The 19186-nt window shown below is 42.0% G+C and overlaps 1 protein-coding gene across 1 annotated transcript in view; it reads left to right on the top strand.

Annotated features, from left to right (window-relative positions):
- The window catches only part of LOC137570837 (saccharopine dehydrogenase-like oxidoreductase), a 196534-nt gene extending 184516 nt beyond the window's left edge, over positions 1-12018 (top strand). Inside the window, exon 12 of the mRNA XM_068279545.1 lies at positions 11034-12018. Within this exon, the coding sequence (XP_068135646.1) occupies positions 11034-11139 (106 nt within the window). The 3' untranslated portion in view covers positions 11140-12018. The remainder of the gene's footprint in view (positions 1-11033) is intronic.
- The last annotated feature ends 7168 nt before the right edge of the window (positions 12019-19186 follow it).

Below are 19186 nucleotides of genomic sequence, written 5' to 3'. Positions count from 1 at the left end.
TTTGGATGCCTGCAGTGTGAATCTACAATGTTCATAGTCATGAAAATAAAGAAAACTCTTGGAATGAGAAGGTGTGTCCAAACTTTTGGTCTGTACTGTGTATGTGTGTGTGTGTGTGTATATATATATATATATATATATATATATATATATATATATATATATATATATATATATATATATATATATATATATATATATATATATATATATATATATATATATATATATATATATATATGTATGTGTATATATATATATATATATATATATATATATATATATATGTATATATGTGTATATATGTATATATTCTTTTGTGGATTTTTTTTTTTAAATACAATCTATCTTCGTCCCCCAAAACTTTCTGATTTATCGTCATTTTATAGGGAAAAATTAGGCACACATGCAGAAAATACCAATTTTTTTTGTCATTTTTCACCTTTCTTAAAGGGGAACTTCAGCCTAAACAAACATACTGTCATTAAGTTACATTACTTATGCTAATTAGAATAGATAGGTAATATAATCTCTTACCCACCCTGTTTTAAAAGAACAGGCAAATGTTTGTGATTCATGGGGGCTGCCATCTTTGTCATGGGGAAGCCATCTTTTTGGTTGAAAGGAGGTGACAGGGAGCAGGAGACACAGTTCCAACTGTCCTGTGTCCTGATCACCCCTCCCAGCTGCACACCCTAGGCTTGAAATGTCAAATTCAAAATGTAAAAAAAAAAAAAATTTGCACCAAAACAGCAGAACGAGAACAACATCATCAGAAATCCCATCATGCTTTGCACAGCATCAGGGGAAAAATGCCCGGGCAGTTTTCTTCTGTGCAGCTAAAAATGAGGCTTGTATAAGAGAAACAAAGTTCTGATGCTGTGAAACTGTTAAAGAAACACCAGGCCTTTTCAGTGCTGCTGAGTCGATTTTTAGTCTGGAGGTTCACTTTAACTGTCACATGACCCGTCCCACGGTTATAAAACTTAAAAATTAATTCTTTGGCCCTTCCTGGGGAAAATGAAACTTCATTGTCAAGGATTCACCTGCACCACCTGCACAATTCCATGAATTCATGCACGCAAGATGTGATTCGGAGTATGCCTTTAACTTTGTAGCTTTGCTTAAAAAAAACCAAAAAAAAACCGAGTTTACTTCATCCCAGGCCTCTGCTCTGGGGGACAATGGTTGTTGTTTATTCTACCCTAGAGAGAGGTCAATAAATCCTAAAGCAGATTCACTTCACAATCCTTGTTCCTATTTCAAAAGTACACTAGCTAAGTCAAAAAAGCAGACCTCTCATAAAACTGTAAATGCCAAAGAGGCATTTGCCAGGCCTGTCCTCTAAAAGCCAAGATCCAGTGTCCCTTAATTCATCTGTGATATATATAATTCCACATGGTGTCCTAATTTGATGAATATTCAGGAATTGCATGGACGAAACAGTTTGGGTTTCGCAGGGAATAATATGTAGAAATCAATACATCTTTGAAGGGGTGAATGAAGCATCTAGCTACTGAGATATCCATCCCCTGGACAAGGAGGCCGGTAAAACCAGCCTGTTTGATATCTACAGGTTTAGCACATGATGACATAGTCTAAAATGTTGGTTTTTATATCATATGATAGATATCCACAGAGTTATGGCATAATTTGAGAAAATGCTAAACTCTCTCCCTAAGGCAAGGGGCCGTACCTTAACCTGAGGTCAGATTGCTAGGGGTGGGTGAATCATCTCTTGTTACCATCTCCACCCTCCATCGGAGAAAGAGTTAAAACTGCTGGAACCAGGAATTTGTAGGAAGGTAAGAAGATTGGCGGAGAGTACACATCAATAATTGCAGCACACAAATTAGTTAATATAAAATATACATAAACTTTATTATTTGTTAATGCGCATATTTTGTTAAAAAAAGCCTCTTAATAGACTGGGGAGTAAAAAAAACTGTTAACTTTAAAAAAAAAAAAAAAAAAAAAAAAAAAAAAAAAGTTTTTGCCTAACTTTATAGAATGATTGTTGCCATTTACTAGCAGCAATCATTTGCAGGATTGTGCATGATCGCAATGTTTTAGCTTACACCTTTCTCCTGGGCTTGTTTTTTTTTTATGTTCTTACCTACACATAAAATATCTGGGTTTTTCTGAAAGCAACTGTTCCTCCAAAGGCAGAGTGCGGACGGCTGTTCCCCACACGTGCATACTATGGTTGTTTTGGGTGCAACCTGGAAATTGTGATTATCCAATCCCTATCTCCCCTCCTCAAATTTCTCCTTCCAATGTGTCCTTTAACCACTTCCCTTCCCCTGGGACGAGTATCTACGGTCCTACTTTACCTTGCAGGGACATAGATACTCCTTCCTCGCCACCTTGCACTCCCGCTCAGCCCCCCACGATTGTTCTCGTCGCCAATCGGTAGAGGGGGGATGAATGAATGGGAATGCAGTTCATTCAGCATTCATTAATCCAAGTTCCCGTGTGAATGATCAATAAGATGCTGCGACCGTTCACAGAAACCGAAAGCAACGTGGCCACAAATGACTTCCTGTTTAGCGTAATAATAGTACGTAACAAAGTAATGCATGAGGACATCTTGTGGCCAAATAGTACAATTACACCTACATTCAATTTTATTATTTTTTATTTTTTTTTATAAAGTCTCACATTTACATTTAAAATTAACTCTTTCCCTCCCACACTCTCCCATAGGACCCTTTTTTTTCTGAGCAAAAGCAATTGGTCCAGTCGCAAAAGGTTGTATTCACTGTCAGACCACTAGATTCCGAAGACATAACAACAACAGTTGTTTAGGTGATACCTTTAATGACTAACTGTACAAGATTCTTTTGCAAGATTTCGAAACCTTAAAGGGGTTCTGTGGTAGTCAAAAACTAAAACAAGCTGACCCTTACCTGGGGCTTCTATCAGCCCCCTGTAGCAGTAATGTCCCACGCCGCCCTCCTCCGATCTGCCGTTCCCCGCCGCCGGGAACCGGGCATTATTCGTCTGACGACAGACGAATAATGTGTGCTCCCGTTCGTGTCATCTGGAGCTTACTGCGCAGGCGCAGTACGAAGTTTTCTTGTACTGCGCCTGCGCAGTAAGCTCTGATGACGCGTGCGGAAGTGAGAGCTCGGCCGCGCAGCCGCAATGTAATCACTCGCATGATTACATGGGGAACGGCGCATCAGGAGAGGTCGGCGCGGGACATTACCGCTGCAGGGGGCTGATAGAAACCCCAGGTAAGTGTTTTACTTTTTTACTTAAACATAATTCCTTCTTCAGGCATGTTTCAGAGCTGGATCAGAACCATACAAAGTACTGTCACATACACTGGCTTTATATATGATTTTGTAGAGTATCCTGCAATCCGATATCAGTGTTGAACTACATGCCTATTAGGAGCCAAATCAATCACTTCCACTACCACACCAAAAACTTATCAAATTAATATATTTTTCAGTTGTGGTAGTGATTGTGTTATTTATCTACTGATGTGCAATTGTAATTAATATATTGAATGGACTACACATGCCTTTAGGAGGAGATTAAAGGAGCACCGCTGTAACAAGAGTGAACTAGGTCACAGCCTATTAAAGCAGGATTGTCCCCATAATAATCAAATTTCAGCAGCAACTGGTCTGAGTGTATTAAGCAGTAAAGATGTTAATCCTGCTTTCAAAAAAAGAGTGAGTGAGGAAATGTCAGGAGATCAAAGGCAACCAAGATGGAAACTGTCTAGAATAGGATTCTCGGCTTTTCCTTTATAAAATTCACAGGAATCATAACGTGGACAGTGCAATACTTCTGTTATGTAAGTAGAACTAGTATTTACTTATATATGTTTGTTTTTATTTCTAGGTTAGCATGGGTGTCACTTGTTCTTTAACCATTTCAGCCCGCAGGGATTTTTCACCTTATGCAACAGAGCATATTTTACTTTATGCAACAGAGCAATTTTCACCTCGCTAAAAACTTTGTATCACTAATTATCACAATGAATTGATCTATATCTTGTTTTTTCTGCCACTAATTAGGCTTTCTTTGGGTGGTACATTTTGCTAAGAATTATTTTTTTCTAAATGCATTTTCACAGGGATATTAAGAAAATAATGGAAAAAAAATAATTATTTCTCAGTTTTCGGCCATTATAGCTTTAAAATAATACATGCTACCATAATTAAAACCTATGTATTTTATTTGCCCATTTGTCTCGGTTATTACACCATTTTAATTTTGTCCCTATCACAATATATGGAGCCAATATTTTATTTATAAATAAAGATGCATTTTTTCAGTTTTGTGTCCATCACTATTTACATACTTTTCATTTAAAAAATGTTCGTCATATACCTTCTTCACATGCATATTTAAAAAGTTCAGTCCCTTAGGTAACTATTTGTTTTTGTTTTTTAGTTTTTTTTTTCCATTAAAAATTTTTTGGGGTTAATTTTTGGTGTGGGGAATAAACAGTTAGTTTGTAAAATAGGTAATAAAATGTGTTTTATGTATTGAAAAATGTATGTAGATGTAGTTTTACTATTTGGCCACATTGAGTATTTTTTTTGGTCCTTCTTGCTTCCAAGAAGCGAGAAGAGGACGGGAAACTTTTTTTCCCATAAAGATTGCGGCCTATGACGTTTCCATTCATTGATCGCCGGGCTACCGGACGGCGGCACAGGGGGGTGCCTGCGATCGCCCACGGGGACACGTGCATTATCACTGCAGCAGCCGCTTGGACGTGAGGATCACGTCCAGGCGGCATAAATGGTTAAAGCATTTCTTTGAAAAACATGAGAGCAATTTTGATCTGTTAAAAGCTGTTACAATACAGTAGATTCCATATAAAATAACATCTGAAAGATTTAAGGCACTATGTAGATGGAAAATCTATTAGATCATTAGCCTTAGAATCCTCTGCCCTGCCTTAATGGTCTTAATATAAATAGAGGATATGAACTAGACTACCGGTCCATTAGAAGGTCTTAGTTTACAGTCTACCTAAATTTTATGTACCGTTCGGTCCATAAATAGTTGGACAAAGACAACTTTTTTTCTAATTTTGGTTCTGTACATTATCAAAAATAATTTTAAATGAAACCACTCAGAAGTAGTTGAAGTGCAGACCTTTAGCTTTAATTCAGTGAGGTGAATAAAATGATTGCATACAAATTTGAGGCAAAGAAAAAAGCATTTTTAACACAATACCTTAATTTCAAGGGCTTTAAATTGACTCAAAGGCTATTTCATGGGCAAGTGTGGGCAAGTCTGTCATTATGTCATGATCAATTAAGCAGGTAAAAGGCCTTGAGTTCATTTGAGGTTTGGTGCCTGCATGTGCAAGATTTTGCAGTGAACATGCAGTCAAATGAGCACTCCATGTAGCGGAAATAATCCATCCTTAACCCTCCTGGCGGTATGAAAAATTCCGCCAGGAGGCAGCGCGGCAGTTTTTTTTTTTTGCTACATGATGGCCGCTGCTCAGCAGCATCCCCCCGCCCGCTTCGATTGTCTTCGGCGATCTCCGATCAGGAAATCGGGATTTCCTGGAGGGCTTCCCCCGTCGCCATGGCGACGGGGCGGGATGACGTCAGCGACGTCTTAACGTCTTTGGGAGTCCCGATCCACCCCTCGGCGCTGCCTGGCACTGATTGGCCAGGCAGCGCACGGGGTCTGGGGGGGGCGCGCGCCGCAACGTATAGTGGCGATCGGACGCAGGGCGGCGGCGATCAGTGTGCTGGCGCAGCTAGCAAAGTGCTAGCTGCGTCCAGCAAAAAAAAAATAAGAAAACCTCCTGCGCGGCTTACCCCGAACTTACCGCCAGGAAGGTTAACAGAACAATGAGTAAAAGTTCTAAAAGCTTTTTCGATCAGCTGCTGAGTGATTTAGCTGGACAGGCAATTAACCAATGGATGCTACATATGCAAATAGTCTAATACCACAATGCATTCTGTTAACCTCCTTAGTGGTAATCCCGAGTCAGGCTCAGGACGGAAATCCGCAGCTCAGAGCGGAATCCTGTGCTTGAGTGAATTATATGCAAGAACTGCAAGTATGCTTTTTTTTTCTTGTATTTAGAGTCTACAGGTCTGTGAAAAAATATCATGGCTTTTAAACCCTACATCTGGAAATATTCATAACACCAGGGAGGTTAATATGCCTGCGGAGGGGGACTGACCCCCATGAAACGTGTTGCATGTTATTATAATAAACATGTTTTTATACTAAACCCAGTTAGTGCAAGGCAACTGGAACATAATATTCTGCTCATATAGACTACCTGGCACCAGTGTAGCTACGAGCTAACCAAGAGATTCAAAATAACCCATGTTAACACAACAGAGAGAGAATCAAACCCCACCACACACCCAGATGGAAGACACTATGTTTCAGTACTGGTGTATGCGGTTCCCAGAATTTAGCAGCAGATATGCACTGACTGCTGCAATTGTGGAACTCAGATCAGATGAGACCGGTCCTGTCATGGCCAAATGGCCACTGTTGAAGTTTAGGAGAGCCCTCCACAGTTGCCCTTGTTTGTGCACCCCTGAAGACAGACCACTTTAAGTCTCAATTGAGCTACCGTATATTCCCTTGAAGATTCCAAGTTGAAAAATATACTGTCTCAGAGTCTTTTTCAGCTCATCATGGAGCTAGTAACACCTTGTTGTGAAGATGTTTCTCTGCAGAAGGGACCAATGCACTTGTCAGGATAATAGGAAAAATAGATTGGCAAACATACCATCAAATTCTTGAGGAAAACATGCTTTTCTGTGCCAGTAAGTTGCCAATGGGAAGAAGGTTCACCCTCCAATATAACATTGACTTGCACAGCAAAAAACATAGTGGCTGAAAGAGTAAAAAGTGAATGCCATTGCATGGCCTGGTCAGAGCCCAACCATCAACCCCAGAGGCGCCTAAACCCATAGACAGTCCAGGCTGTGGCTTGGAGCACAATGCTGGGGAAAGATGCAGTAAATTACTGTCTGTACAATTTTCCCTGTCCTGGAAGACCGTTTTTAAGGGTCTTAAGAGAAAAAGCATTCTGTTCTCTTCACACTTCTTCTAATGACTGCATCTACCCAGCCACTGATAAAGAATCATTCACAGCTTGGATTTATAGACTCTCACTAAGCAGAAGGTTTGGTTTATAGCTGTCCTGAAAATGTATGGAATTACAGTACAGCATATTGGCAAACAGCGTTTCATTTGACTGAGCTTCAACAAGTTCTGTAAACAGTGAGGAAGTATTGCATGAGCACTCTAGATGTGCAAAGGCTGTCATTAACCATTTAATGACACCCTAACGTATTAAAACGTCATGCTTTACCCTATTAACAGCAACATGACTTTTTAATACGTCGCGCGTTCCCGCCGCCGCTACCGCCGTGTGTGCGCCGCTACCGCCGCCAATTCCGCCGGGATCCCTTGCTGAGTGATTGGGGAAGAGGACCGAACAGTCCTCTACCCAATCGCAGTGCCTGGAGTGAATGGACGTGACCGCGAACAGCGGCTACGTCCATTCACAAAAACAGGAAATTGTTACTGTTCAATAAAGTGTAAAAAAAAAAAAAAAAAAGTGATCACTTCCTATAACAGTGTTCACTAGCGCCATCTTGTGGCCAAAAAGTATATTACACATACAAAATACAGACATACACAATTACATACACATCATTAATAAAATTACACTTACAACCCTCCCACCAAAAAAAAAAACACTTGTAAAAAAAATTCGGCTTAAAATAAATAAATAAATAGTTTCCTTATGGACTCAGCTTTTTTTGATCCATATTTTATGGGGAAAAATTAATTTTAATGTATTACATTGGGGCTGGTAATTATGGCCAGAACAAAAAAAGAACAAAACAGAAAAATAACACCTATATTTCTAAATAATATATTGTCGCCATACATTGTGATAGGGACATAATTTAAATGGTTTAATAATTGGGACAACTGGGTAAATAATATGTGCTTGTTTTATCCACAGGAGAATGTTTAATTCTAAAACTATAATGGCTAAAACCTGAGAAATAATTTTTTTTGTTTTTTTCTCATTAAAACACATTTAGAATAAAAATATTCTTAGCAAAATGTACTACTCACAGAAAGCCTAATTGGTGGCGAAAAAAACGAGGTATAGATCATTTTCTTGTGATAAGTAGTAATAAAGTTATTAGGGAATAAAAGGGAGGAGCACTGACAAGTGAAAATTGCTCTGGTCCGTTAGAGTAAAAACCCTTGGGGGTGAACTGGTTAAAGGACTTAAGAGGCCAAAATGGCTAAAAAAGCCAAGTACCTGCAAGATGTTTAAATGCACGGAGGACGCCGTCCGCGCCCTCCGTGCAGTTCCGCCGGGTCTCCTTCCTGAAATCGCCCCTCTGTGCCTATCGCGACCTCACAGGCCGGGTCGGGCTCTCGTGCTGCTCCTAATATGGCCGCCGGAGCTAGCCGCGGCTGCACAGTCCGCATTGCCGCGAGCGCGGCTGCGCAGCTCTAGGGCCAGCCCCCCCAAACCACGCACTGTAGCGTGGATCGGAGGGGTTGGCCCTAGAGCTGCGCAGCCACGCTCGCGGCAATGCGGACTGCGCAGCCGCAGCCAGCTCCGGCGGCCATATTAGGAGCCCGACCCAGCTTGTGGGGGGGGCTATTTCAGGAAGGGGACCCGGCGGAACTGCACGGAGGCCGCGGACGGCGTCCTCCGTGCATTTAAACATCTTTCAGGTACTTTGCTTATTTAGCCATTTTGGCCTCGTAAGTCCTTTAAAGCAAAAGGTGTTCTCACAAAGTACTGACATAAGGGAAGGATTAATCCTTTTTTCATCTATATTACTGTGGCTATTGTAACTTTCACTCAGCTTTTATACATTGCACTGCTTGTCTAGGAAAGCCATTGACGGTATTCATATGTATCCTAGATTTCTCTCTTCTGCACTGACATTTTAAAGGAGAACTGTAGTGAGAGGTACATTGAGGTTGCCATACTGATTTCCTTTTAAGCAATGCCAGTTACCTGGCAGCCCTGCTGAGCTATTTGCCTGCAGAATCACACCAGAAACCAGCATGCAGCTAATTTTGTCAGATCTGACAAATGTCAGAAACACCTGATCTGCTGCATGCTTGTTCAGGGGCTATGGCTAAAAGTATTAGAGGCAGAGGGTGAACAGGACAGCCAGGCAACTGGTATTGCTTAAAAGGAAATCAATATGGCAGCCACTATATACCTCTCACTACAGTTCTCCTTTAAAGTCTTCTTCATGATTTTGTGTTCTTTATGTGCTCAATGGAGAATAAAAGGGCAGATTCGCCATCCCAGATTAGTCCTACTCTGGGAAGTACATGGCTGTGCTGGTGGATTCTGTTTTGGTTTGATGTGGGACAAATGCTTGCTCTAAGTAAAAAAAAGTAGCCCTCGCTTTTGTTTGCTTTATTTCTTGTTCTTTTTTCCTATGAAAATCATGTACAAAAAAAATAAACTGATAAATATATATACCCCCCAATTCCTTTTAATAGCTCCTGCTATGTGTTCTCCCAATGGGGAATGGGAAAAGTGCATAAAGAAACAGTTTATCTTAGTTTTTACTTTCTTCTGTAATAATTTCCTTCTGTCCATTCCCTCTGCTCGAGTCATGGCCGACCTTAGCACCTCCTCCTTATAACCTTGTGTTTCATATCTCGTTTTAACCTCCATCATCTGTTGCCTGCCCATAGATTCTACTGAATTGTTATGCTTCATTCGCAGCATTTGACTGTATGGCAAACTTGCATTCAATCTTGATGGATGGTAGCTATCACCATGTAACACCATATTGTATGTTGTGGCCTTTCTGAAGGTACTTGTTGTAATTTTATTCTCCACTACTTTCAATTTCAAGTCCAGAAATTCCAGTTCTAGACCACCCCAACTCGAAGTCAAGTGTAGATTGATATCATTGTGATTCAGGATCTCTACCCATTCCTGAAATTCTATCTGGCTACCTGCCCAGATGATGAGGATATCATCTATGTATCTGGCCCAGGGGGGGACACAAAGAGGCATAGAGGAAGACACAAGGGGGGGCAGAAAGGGGTGTAGAGGAGCACACACGAGAACAGAGTCGGACACGTGGGGGACACAGGAGGACACAAGGGTGACAGGGGAGGACACAGGCAGACATGAGGTACAAGAGGGCATGAGATATAAAGGGGGCATAATCTACAAGATGCTCCTTCACCGTGGATGTGCACCAGGTTTAATATATATAATTTTTTCCGTCTTTTTGGCACTCTAAACCTAGGTGTCTCTTATGATCAGGCGCGCCTTATAGTCCAAAAAATACGATCTATGTGTGTGTATGTATATGTGTGTATGTATGTATGTATGTATGTATGTATGTATGTATATATATATATATATTTCTTCTAGATGTGAAATATTTACAAGGGCCATTAGATAAATGGCACTTAAATCCACCGAAGCTACAAGATAAACTGATAAACTGTTATCCCTGTTTTAACCCCCTTTTCCCCCATCAGCACTGTGTAATATGTTGGCGCTTTATAAATACAATAAATAAATACATTTCAGCATTTTTTTATTACTTGTATACAGGGAAGAAAGAGTGCCTAAACAAACAAAATGGTTTATGCAAAAGAGTAAAGCCCCATTTCCAGTAGTGCTGGCGTCCATTTCGTCTTGTGTTGATGCAAGTAGGCATCCGAATCCCTTGTACCATGCACAGCTATGGGGATTTGATATCTAGTTTGCAAAAAAAAATATTTTTCCATGCACCCGAATTCAGAAGCAACTTATTGATTTAATAGGCTGTGATTCAGTTATAGCTGAATCAATATGGATAGCTGAATCAATATGGGCATAGCTGAAATGCTAAAGTTATCTGGTCCATAAGGTGTACAGAACATGCACAAGCCAAGTGGTCAAAAGTTCCTGTTACATTTATGATTTGCCTTCCCCCAGATTTATGTGCACTAGGGAAAATTGTTTTGTTTTACAGTTTTTTTGTTTTTTTAATTAACTTATCTTTGTTTTCCAGGGGAGGAGTTTATACACCAGGCGCAGCATTTTCTAAAACTAAGCTGATTGAACGACTTAACAAACGTGGACTTCACTTTACTGTTATCAGCAAATCTGAAAACTGAAATATATTTCTACCGAAACTGCACGGATAATTAGCAGGATTATTAGAGTACTTAAATTGGAGTAACCAAATTACATTACGTTCTTGATTTATAAGCTGAGCATAATTGCACTAATAAGATTAAATCTAAAAATAATTTGTTGCATATTTTCCATAATATGCTTTGGTGTGCAACTGCCATTTTATCTTTACAATTTGAAGTGAATTCCAAATGTTCTCTGCTGAGACAAACTTTCAATTGCTCAGAAGGGTTTCTACCTGCCTTTAATCTACACCTTAGTGGTCTGAAACTCCGACATACCACTTAATAAAAATGTGTTTTCCTACTTATTACTCATACAGTTATCATATTTGCTTTTGTGCATGAGTAATATTGTCTGTTAATTACAAGTTTCCAAAGTGTAGTTTATCTTGCCCTGAAACCTGGCATTGCTTTTTATTCAAACTGCTTTTTTTTTATTATATATTAACATCTTCTAATTAGCTATTCTGTGCTGTTTGTGTGCTTTAGGCACAGAGAGCTTCACAGAGAGCTCCTTTTCACTTGTTACACTGTGTTTACACACATGTATCAACATTGGAATGCAAACTAAGATACTGTTATCTCTAGTTTGGATGCGGATTTGAAGATGGATAGCAGGACAAAGTGCTTGGTTTAACCATTTCAGTGATGTTCTGCTAAAAAAAAAAATCTGGGATAGTAGCTTTCAAGCTGTGAGGAATCTTTTAGAGCGAAGTAGAAATGCTGACTTTCAGACCACTTTAATAGACTGTGAGCCCAAATAAGCAGGACATTCTCCTTTATTCTTTGTTTGTATTGTTTACTGACTGTCTCAGTTATGCTGTATATACTACAACATTAAAACTATTGACAGATAAAGCGAATAATGATTATTTTGTTACAATCGCACCTGCCAAATGGTGGATATATAGACCGCAAGTAAAGGTTGCCCTACATCTAGTGATTTAGCAGCCTGATGGACCATCTGATTCGATAATTTTATTGAAACGGATGAAAATGATTAACGTAACAAGTATGTTCGGTTGATTATTTGACCAATTTCGGACCAAAATTGGTTGTATGCATCGTTCAAGCAAGCTGGAAAATGTTTGCATGACGTGGCTGATCAGGTGCAGGGCGGAAACTGAGTTCGATATCGGAATGTACGTGACACACAATCCTCTGCCTTGTTCCCCCCAAATGTTAATGTGTTCATCGGTGCATTGAAATCTTACCTGGTCCAGCTGCCGCTAGTGTGCAGATGCTCCTTCTTCCATATTCGTGTCCCATGTGGCTGTCGCATTTAGCACTGGTGTGTGTGTGTGTGTGTGTGTGTGTGTGTGTGTGTGTGTGTGTGTGTGTGACCTCACACACGTACCATGTGCTATGTGCGGCAGCCACATGGGATGTGAATGGGAAGGGAGCAGCAGCTGGATCCTAGCTGCAGCTGTAACAGGTGAGATTTTAATGCACAGGCATTGAGGGGACATATTTACATTTGGGAGGATGGAGGTGGCAGATGCAGGGTCACATGGCCAATTCCAGAGACAATTTATGCTGAAAGGAATCGGGAACCGGCCTGCAGTGTATGGCCAGCCTACAGATCTCTCTGATCAGATTCGATCAGAGCGAGATCTGTCTCTTGGCACCTTTTTAAAGTTCTAGTGATTGATGTGTTGAAACCAGGAGAAATGGATGAGGATCTTCAACATGGGCTAAATTGTGATGAACAACTGGGATAACATCTCCAAAACAGCAGGCCTTGTTTAAAGCCAGAAAAAAAGACTCCTTGGAAAGAAGGGCACAGCCATATGCTCCCATTATAAAAGCTGCAATTGGCGGCAATGTGAGGAAATTTGGGTGCACGTAGGCGTTAAGGTCGCCTAAATTTCCGTAGCAGGAAGGCTCAGGGCCCTGCTGTTTTATCAGGTGCCTCTGTGTGCCCACATTTCCTCAGTGTTGCAAATCGAGACTGCGGCAAAGGGAGGTTAAGGTTTAGGCGCCACCATAGGGGTAGTTAAGAGTTGGGTGCCACCGGGGGAGTGGGGGGTTAAAGAGAAACTCCGACCAAGAATTTAACTTTTTCCCAATCAGTAGCTGATACCCCCTTTTACATGAGAAATCTATTCGTTTTCACAAACAGACCATCAGAGGGCTCTGTATGACTGATATTGTGGTGAAACCCCTCCCACAAGAAACTCTGAGGACCGTGGTACTCCTGGCAGTTTCCTGTCTGTGAACCTTGTTGCATTGGCCTTGATTCATAAAGCATTACCGCATGCGTTATCGCCCAAGCGGTAAATTACCGCATGGTATGTTGTTGATAGTGGACTCATAAAATTTAACGCATGTTTTACCGCATGTGCGGTAATAGTGCGGTAATGAAAACGTTGTTTGTGTCGGTAAACTGAATGAAGTGTATTCATGAAAAAAAAGGGGGAGGAAGGAAGCAATAAATAACATGGCGAGTTTGCTGTACACAGTAGCATTTTAGGTGACAAATGGAACCCTTTCAACTTAATGTTATGGAATTTTTAAGGATACAGAGGAGGAAGGGTGGTTGTAATATCACCCCGGCTTTTAGAAATCATACAGAGTTAGATAATTTATAAGAGTTTTATATATATATATATATATATATATATATATATATATATATATATATATATATATATATATATATATATATATATATATATATATTATAAAAAAAGAAGTCACATGTGTCTAAAACTGCCCACCTCTACCCAGCATACACCTTGCCATTAGAATGTCAGCTGCAAACTACCGCACTCAGCAAATTATACCGACAGCTTTCCGTACCACACTGCACACTTACCTCACACTTACCAATTGCTATCGCAATCACCTCGCACTCAGAATTTTTTTTATGAATTCACTGCAAAAACCCTCATTTACCGCTAGCGGTAATTTCCAGCCCATCTTTGAACTACCGCACTCACTTTTATTAATCGAGGGCGTTGTGGGAAATAGCTGTTCACAGCTGTTTCCAACTGCCGAAAAAGCATGCAGCAGCTACATCACCTGCCAACAGTAAAAATGTCACCGTGTAATAAATGTCAGAATGTAAATCAGGGATTTAAAAGATTTTACAATCGGCAAACACTGACTAAATCATTTATACATAATTATTGTAAAAATGAAGCAACTTTTTATTACATTATTTTCACTGGAATTCCTCTTTAAGGGTTAGGTAGAGGGAGGGTTAAGGTTTAAAGGAAATCAGAGCTGAAACAATAAAGCAGTTATACATACCTGGGGCTTCCTACAGCCCCATATGGGCTGATCGATCCCACGCCGCCGTCTTCCTCTGCCCGCAGCTATAAGAACTGGCTCCGCGCTGATCCGTCAGTCGGAGCCAGTCTAAGCATAGCAAAGGTGCGTATCTTTGTAGTAGTGTATGGAGAGATACGTAGAGGGCGCACTTCTCCTGCGTAGCCCGGCTCCGATGACGTCAGCGACGAGAGCCCGTTCTCGTAGTTGCGGGCAGCAGTGGATGGCGGCATGGGATCGATCAGCGCGTATGGGGCTGGAGGAAGCCCCAGGTATGTATAACTGCTTTTTCATATTTTAGATATGCTTCCTCTCTGGTTCCCTTTAAGAGGGAGGGTTCTGTGTGAGAGTAGGGTTAATTTAAGCCCTGTTAAAATATTGATAAAGATTACTGATATTTTACAATCGGAATTCAGTAGTAGAATATCTGTAATTTTACCAACATTCTACTAGCGACAATCCCCTGCTCCCTTTCTTCCAGGCACCTTTATTACATGGATGCGGCCTTGTGTGGTGTTGCTAGTATGAAGTGGTTAGTAACTAGTATATTCCCAGGGAATACAGCCAGGGAACCAGGGCTGGGGGTCATGGCTGCCCAAGACTCATTCATGTACATGAAGCAAAGACTAATCCATCTGGCTCAATCTATCACTATATACCATCAGTCATAGATGAATTTTAATACCTGCCAGCAGTCATAGGTTGCCCACAGTTTCAGCCACTGGTCATATTTGTCCCCCAATATCTGCCAGCAGTAATAGTTGGCTCCCTATATCTGAACAGTCACAGACAGAATTCAATATTAGCCACAAGTCATAAGTAGCTTCCTATATCTGCCAACAGTCATATATGGCCACAATCTCTGTCAGAGATGATCCCTATTCTATTCAATGTCATGACTGTACAGTGTCTTGTATTTCTTATGTATATTTGTTCCCCATTATTTGTTTGTACTATGTACAGCGCTACGGAAGATGTTGGCGCTATATAAATAAAAAATAATAATAATAATCCCTGACTCTCATAGGTGTCCCCCAATATTGGCCAGCAGTCATAACTGGCGCTCAATATCTGCCAGCACTCATAGGTGGCTCCCAATATCTGCGAGTAGTCATACAGTATGTGGCTCCCAATATTGACCAGCAGTCGTAGATGGCCCCCAGTATCCTGTCAGTAGTCAGGTGGTCCTCAATATTAGCCAAAAGTCATAGGTAGCTCCTAGGGGTGTAGCAACAGGGGTTGCGGAGTTTGCGACTGCATAGGGGCCCTTGGGCCAGAAGGGCCCTCCCTCAGCTGCAGTATTAGCTCTCTATTGGTCCTGTGCTCATAATAATAACTTCTATAGATTCTTTGAGTAGCAGTAATCATTAACAAACTGCTCCCCATCCCCTTGCACCTCTGACATTGTAGTTGCCATTGGCAGGTTTTGGTGCGCCGTATCAATAGTTAGGTATAGAGTACTTGGGGAGGCCCCAATGTTAAACTTGCATCGGGGCCCACAGCTCCTTAGCTATGCCACTGGTAGCTCCCAATATCTGCTAGCAGTCATAGGTAGCTACAATCTCTGTCAGAGGTGATCCCTGCCTCTCAGTTGTTAGCAGGCACTACAGGACATACTGTGAGGTAAACTAGAAAGCTGTAACGCATTCTGTGGGGAATTTACACTTCACAACACGGAGCTAAAGTGGAGAGCCCTGAAAAGCTGGGTCACTGAAACTTTGCTATGTCATATTTAGCACTTGTAGCACCACCTACTTTATTCAGCATGCTTCCATCTCCACTGGCCTTATCCTATGGCCCCTTTGTTGTGTTTGTCCCTAACCAAACAGTCCCAGTCCTCCACTGACTGGGGCCATGTCTGATGTTCAGGGGTTAACATTTGCTTGGCAATCCTATTGATCTGTCTGGCATTAGTAGTGTCTGAACCAAACACCTGATACAAGCATGCAGCTAATCTGGACAGACTTTAGTCAGAGCTCCTGATCTGCATGCTTGTTCATGGTCTGAGGCCTGATGCACACTGAGCGGTTTTTGAAACGATCCACAAACCGCTTCCGACTGTGAAAACGCTTGGCTAATGTATTTTAATGGGATGGTGCACACCAGTGGTTTGAGGTTTTTAGCAAACCGCAAATGTGGGTCCTGCAGCACTTTTGCGGTTTGCAGAAGCGTTTCTGCCTCAATGTAAAGTATAGGAAAAGCTCAAACCGCTCTGGAAAACGCTAGATCAGAGCAGTTTTCCAGGCGTTTTTGTTACAGAAGCTGTTCAGTAACCGCTTTTACTGTAACAATAATTGTAATTTGCTACACAAAAACGCTCCCAAAAATGCTAGGCATGTTTAGAAACCGTCTCTAAACATGCCTAGAATCGCTCTGAAATCTGCTCCAAAAACCTCTAGCGTTTTGAGGATCTGCTAGCGGTTTTGGTGTGCACTGGGCCTAAATCACAGATGTCAAACTGAAGGCCTTGCTGTTTTATGCAGCCCTCAAGAGTAATCATTGTAAGTAGTAAAAGTATGATAGCACACTGCCTTCCTGTACAGAGGAATGCACCGGTGACAGTGTGTGATGATCCGCTCAGCTGGCTGCACAGGCAGACAGCTGTTTGTCCATTCCTCTAGTCTGTGGGCTGCAGGTCTCTGGAACAGAGACCTGTCTTTTCATTGCAAGTTTCTGTTCTGTTCTCTTGCTGGGGAATTTGCATACATTCGTTATGCAAATCCCCTACCTGCCTTCTTTGATGACTGGCACTATAAGAGCTTTATGTTTCCCAGAATGCTTTACTGGTCATTTCCCTTCCTTGCTCAGTTCCTGATGGACACTGCTGGAGTGTCAGCCATTGCTATCTAGTATAGTTCATTCCTGGGGGTTGCTTTAGGCTCCCCTTCTAGCCCAGTCAGGTTGTATTATCTGTATTGCCTGTTCTGTCTTGTCTTGCCTGTTTGCCATTGTCCTGTCCCTATGGTGGTTGACAGGAAATGGTTCTGATCTATGTTCTTGGAGTATAGCTGGTGCAGCGGTTGCTACCAGCTATCTCTTCTGTTCTGTTTCCTGGGATCGCGCTAGCTACTTTGTGCTAGCGCTGGGGATCCTTCTGTTCTGTTTCCTGGGATCGCGCTAGCTACTTTGTGCGAGCGCTGGGGATCCTTCTGTTCTGTCTTGTCGGTCGCGATTGCGCTGTCACCAACGGCGGTTGATAGCGAATCGTTCTGTCTTGCTGAGATCGCACTAGCCGCTAGCGTTAGCGGCTGTGGATCTTTCTGATCTATGTTCCTGCTTGGATCACACTTGCTCTGGCGGAAGAGCGGTGGATCCTTCCTGCCTAGTTCTTGTTTTTCGTGTGTCTGTCTTGTCCGCTGCGCTTGCTACAGGCTCGGTGAGGTAACCGTTAAGCAAGCGCTCGCGTCCCCTGTTTCATGTTTGTCTGTTTATGGTTAGTTAGGCGTGCTTGTCTCTATTGTGCTTATCACGTGGAGATCGCGCATAACCGCGTGCACTGTTGCGAATGAGTGCGGTGTTCGCGGTTAGCTAGCGGTTGTTATTTTCCGTATCTCCTTATTGTATTTGCTGTGCCTTTGCTACCCTCGTATTCTATTCTGTTCTGCCTTGTGTCACGTCTCGCGATCGCACCTCTCGCGATCGCGTTCCTATTTCGCATCTGCTGTTGTGTGTGCGCGGTCGCGGAGTGGCGACTGGATTGGCGCACACACATACAACCTATCCCTTTTGCTCAATCTCATTCACAATCGCCTCTCTTGCGATTGCGTTCTGCGCTTCGTACAATTCCTGTCTGGCACTTGTGGAGGTACAGAGGATTGGTTCCTCTGCACTCCCCAGCGCCATCTGCCGACAGGAATTTCCCTCTACAGGTGCGTAGCACCTTTTGCTGGGTTCCTGCAAATTATACGCTTGTGGAGGATCTCCGCCGTGTCAGAGCACGCGTTGTGCGCTGATCACGGGGAAAGTTCCACAATCGTGACACAGTGTTTCTGATTAAATCAATGTCCGTTTGAGCAGGGTTGTAGCAATAACTCACAGGACACTCCCCCATTGAAATTAGCTTGGGGTCAACTTCTGGGTGAGATCTTAGTCCCCCTAGTGGTTGGTAAAACTCACACACTTTTTTTTTTCAAGGCTCTGCAAATTAAAAGGCTGTAGTAGTATACTAATGGCTTTGGTGCTTGACTTCTTAGAGACATAAGGAGATGATATTCACTCACTGAGCAGAAGTGATGTTTAACCCTTTCCACTTGTATGTCCCGTATAGCGGGACATCGTGAATTTCCCGTTCCTGTTGCGGCAGTTTGCAGCACATCTGGCCCCCAGCAAAGCCCAATCTCTGTCCTCATGTTTAGTGGGCATGTAAGACTACATGCCCACACAGATGGTACCCCCCTCCCCTAAACCGGAAGTGCATGATTAGTGCTGGCAGGAAGTGGCAGAATCAGTTCTGCATTTTTGTTGCTGATTGTAGCTGCTTCTCTGCAGGGTGCTTTTTGCATTTTTCTGGCAAATTCCTGGCAGATTACTTCTTCCACAATCCTTGCTGATCCCTTGCAGGTTCTTTCTTGCAGTTTCCTGGCAGATCCCTTGCAGGTTCCAGGATATTTATTGAAGATTCTTTGCAGATTCCTTACAGAGCGGAGCAATGGCATCCTCTGCAGCAGGTAAAAGAAAAATGACAGCGTTTGAGGTGGCACAGCGGATTATGAATGACAGCAGCTCAGAATCAGATGTGCAGGATTCTGGTGAT

The sequence above is a fragment of the Hyperolius riggenbachi genome, chromosome 4 (genome assembly GCF_040937935.1).
Source record: "Hyperolius riggenbachi isolate aHypRig1 chromosome 4, aHypRig1.pri, whole genome shotgun sequence".
Taxonomy (NCBI): domain Eukaryota; kingdom Metazoa; phylum Chordata; class Amphibia; order Anura; family Hyperoliidae; genus Hyperolius; species Hyperolius riggenbachi.
Note: the sequence above shows the minus strand (reverse complement) of the source record. Positions and strands in the feature narration are given on the sequence as shown.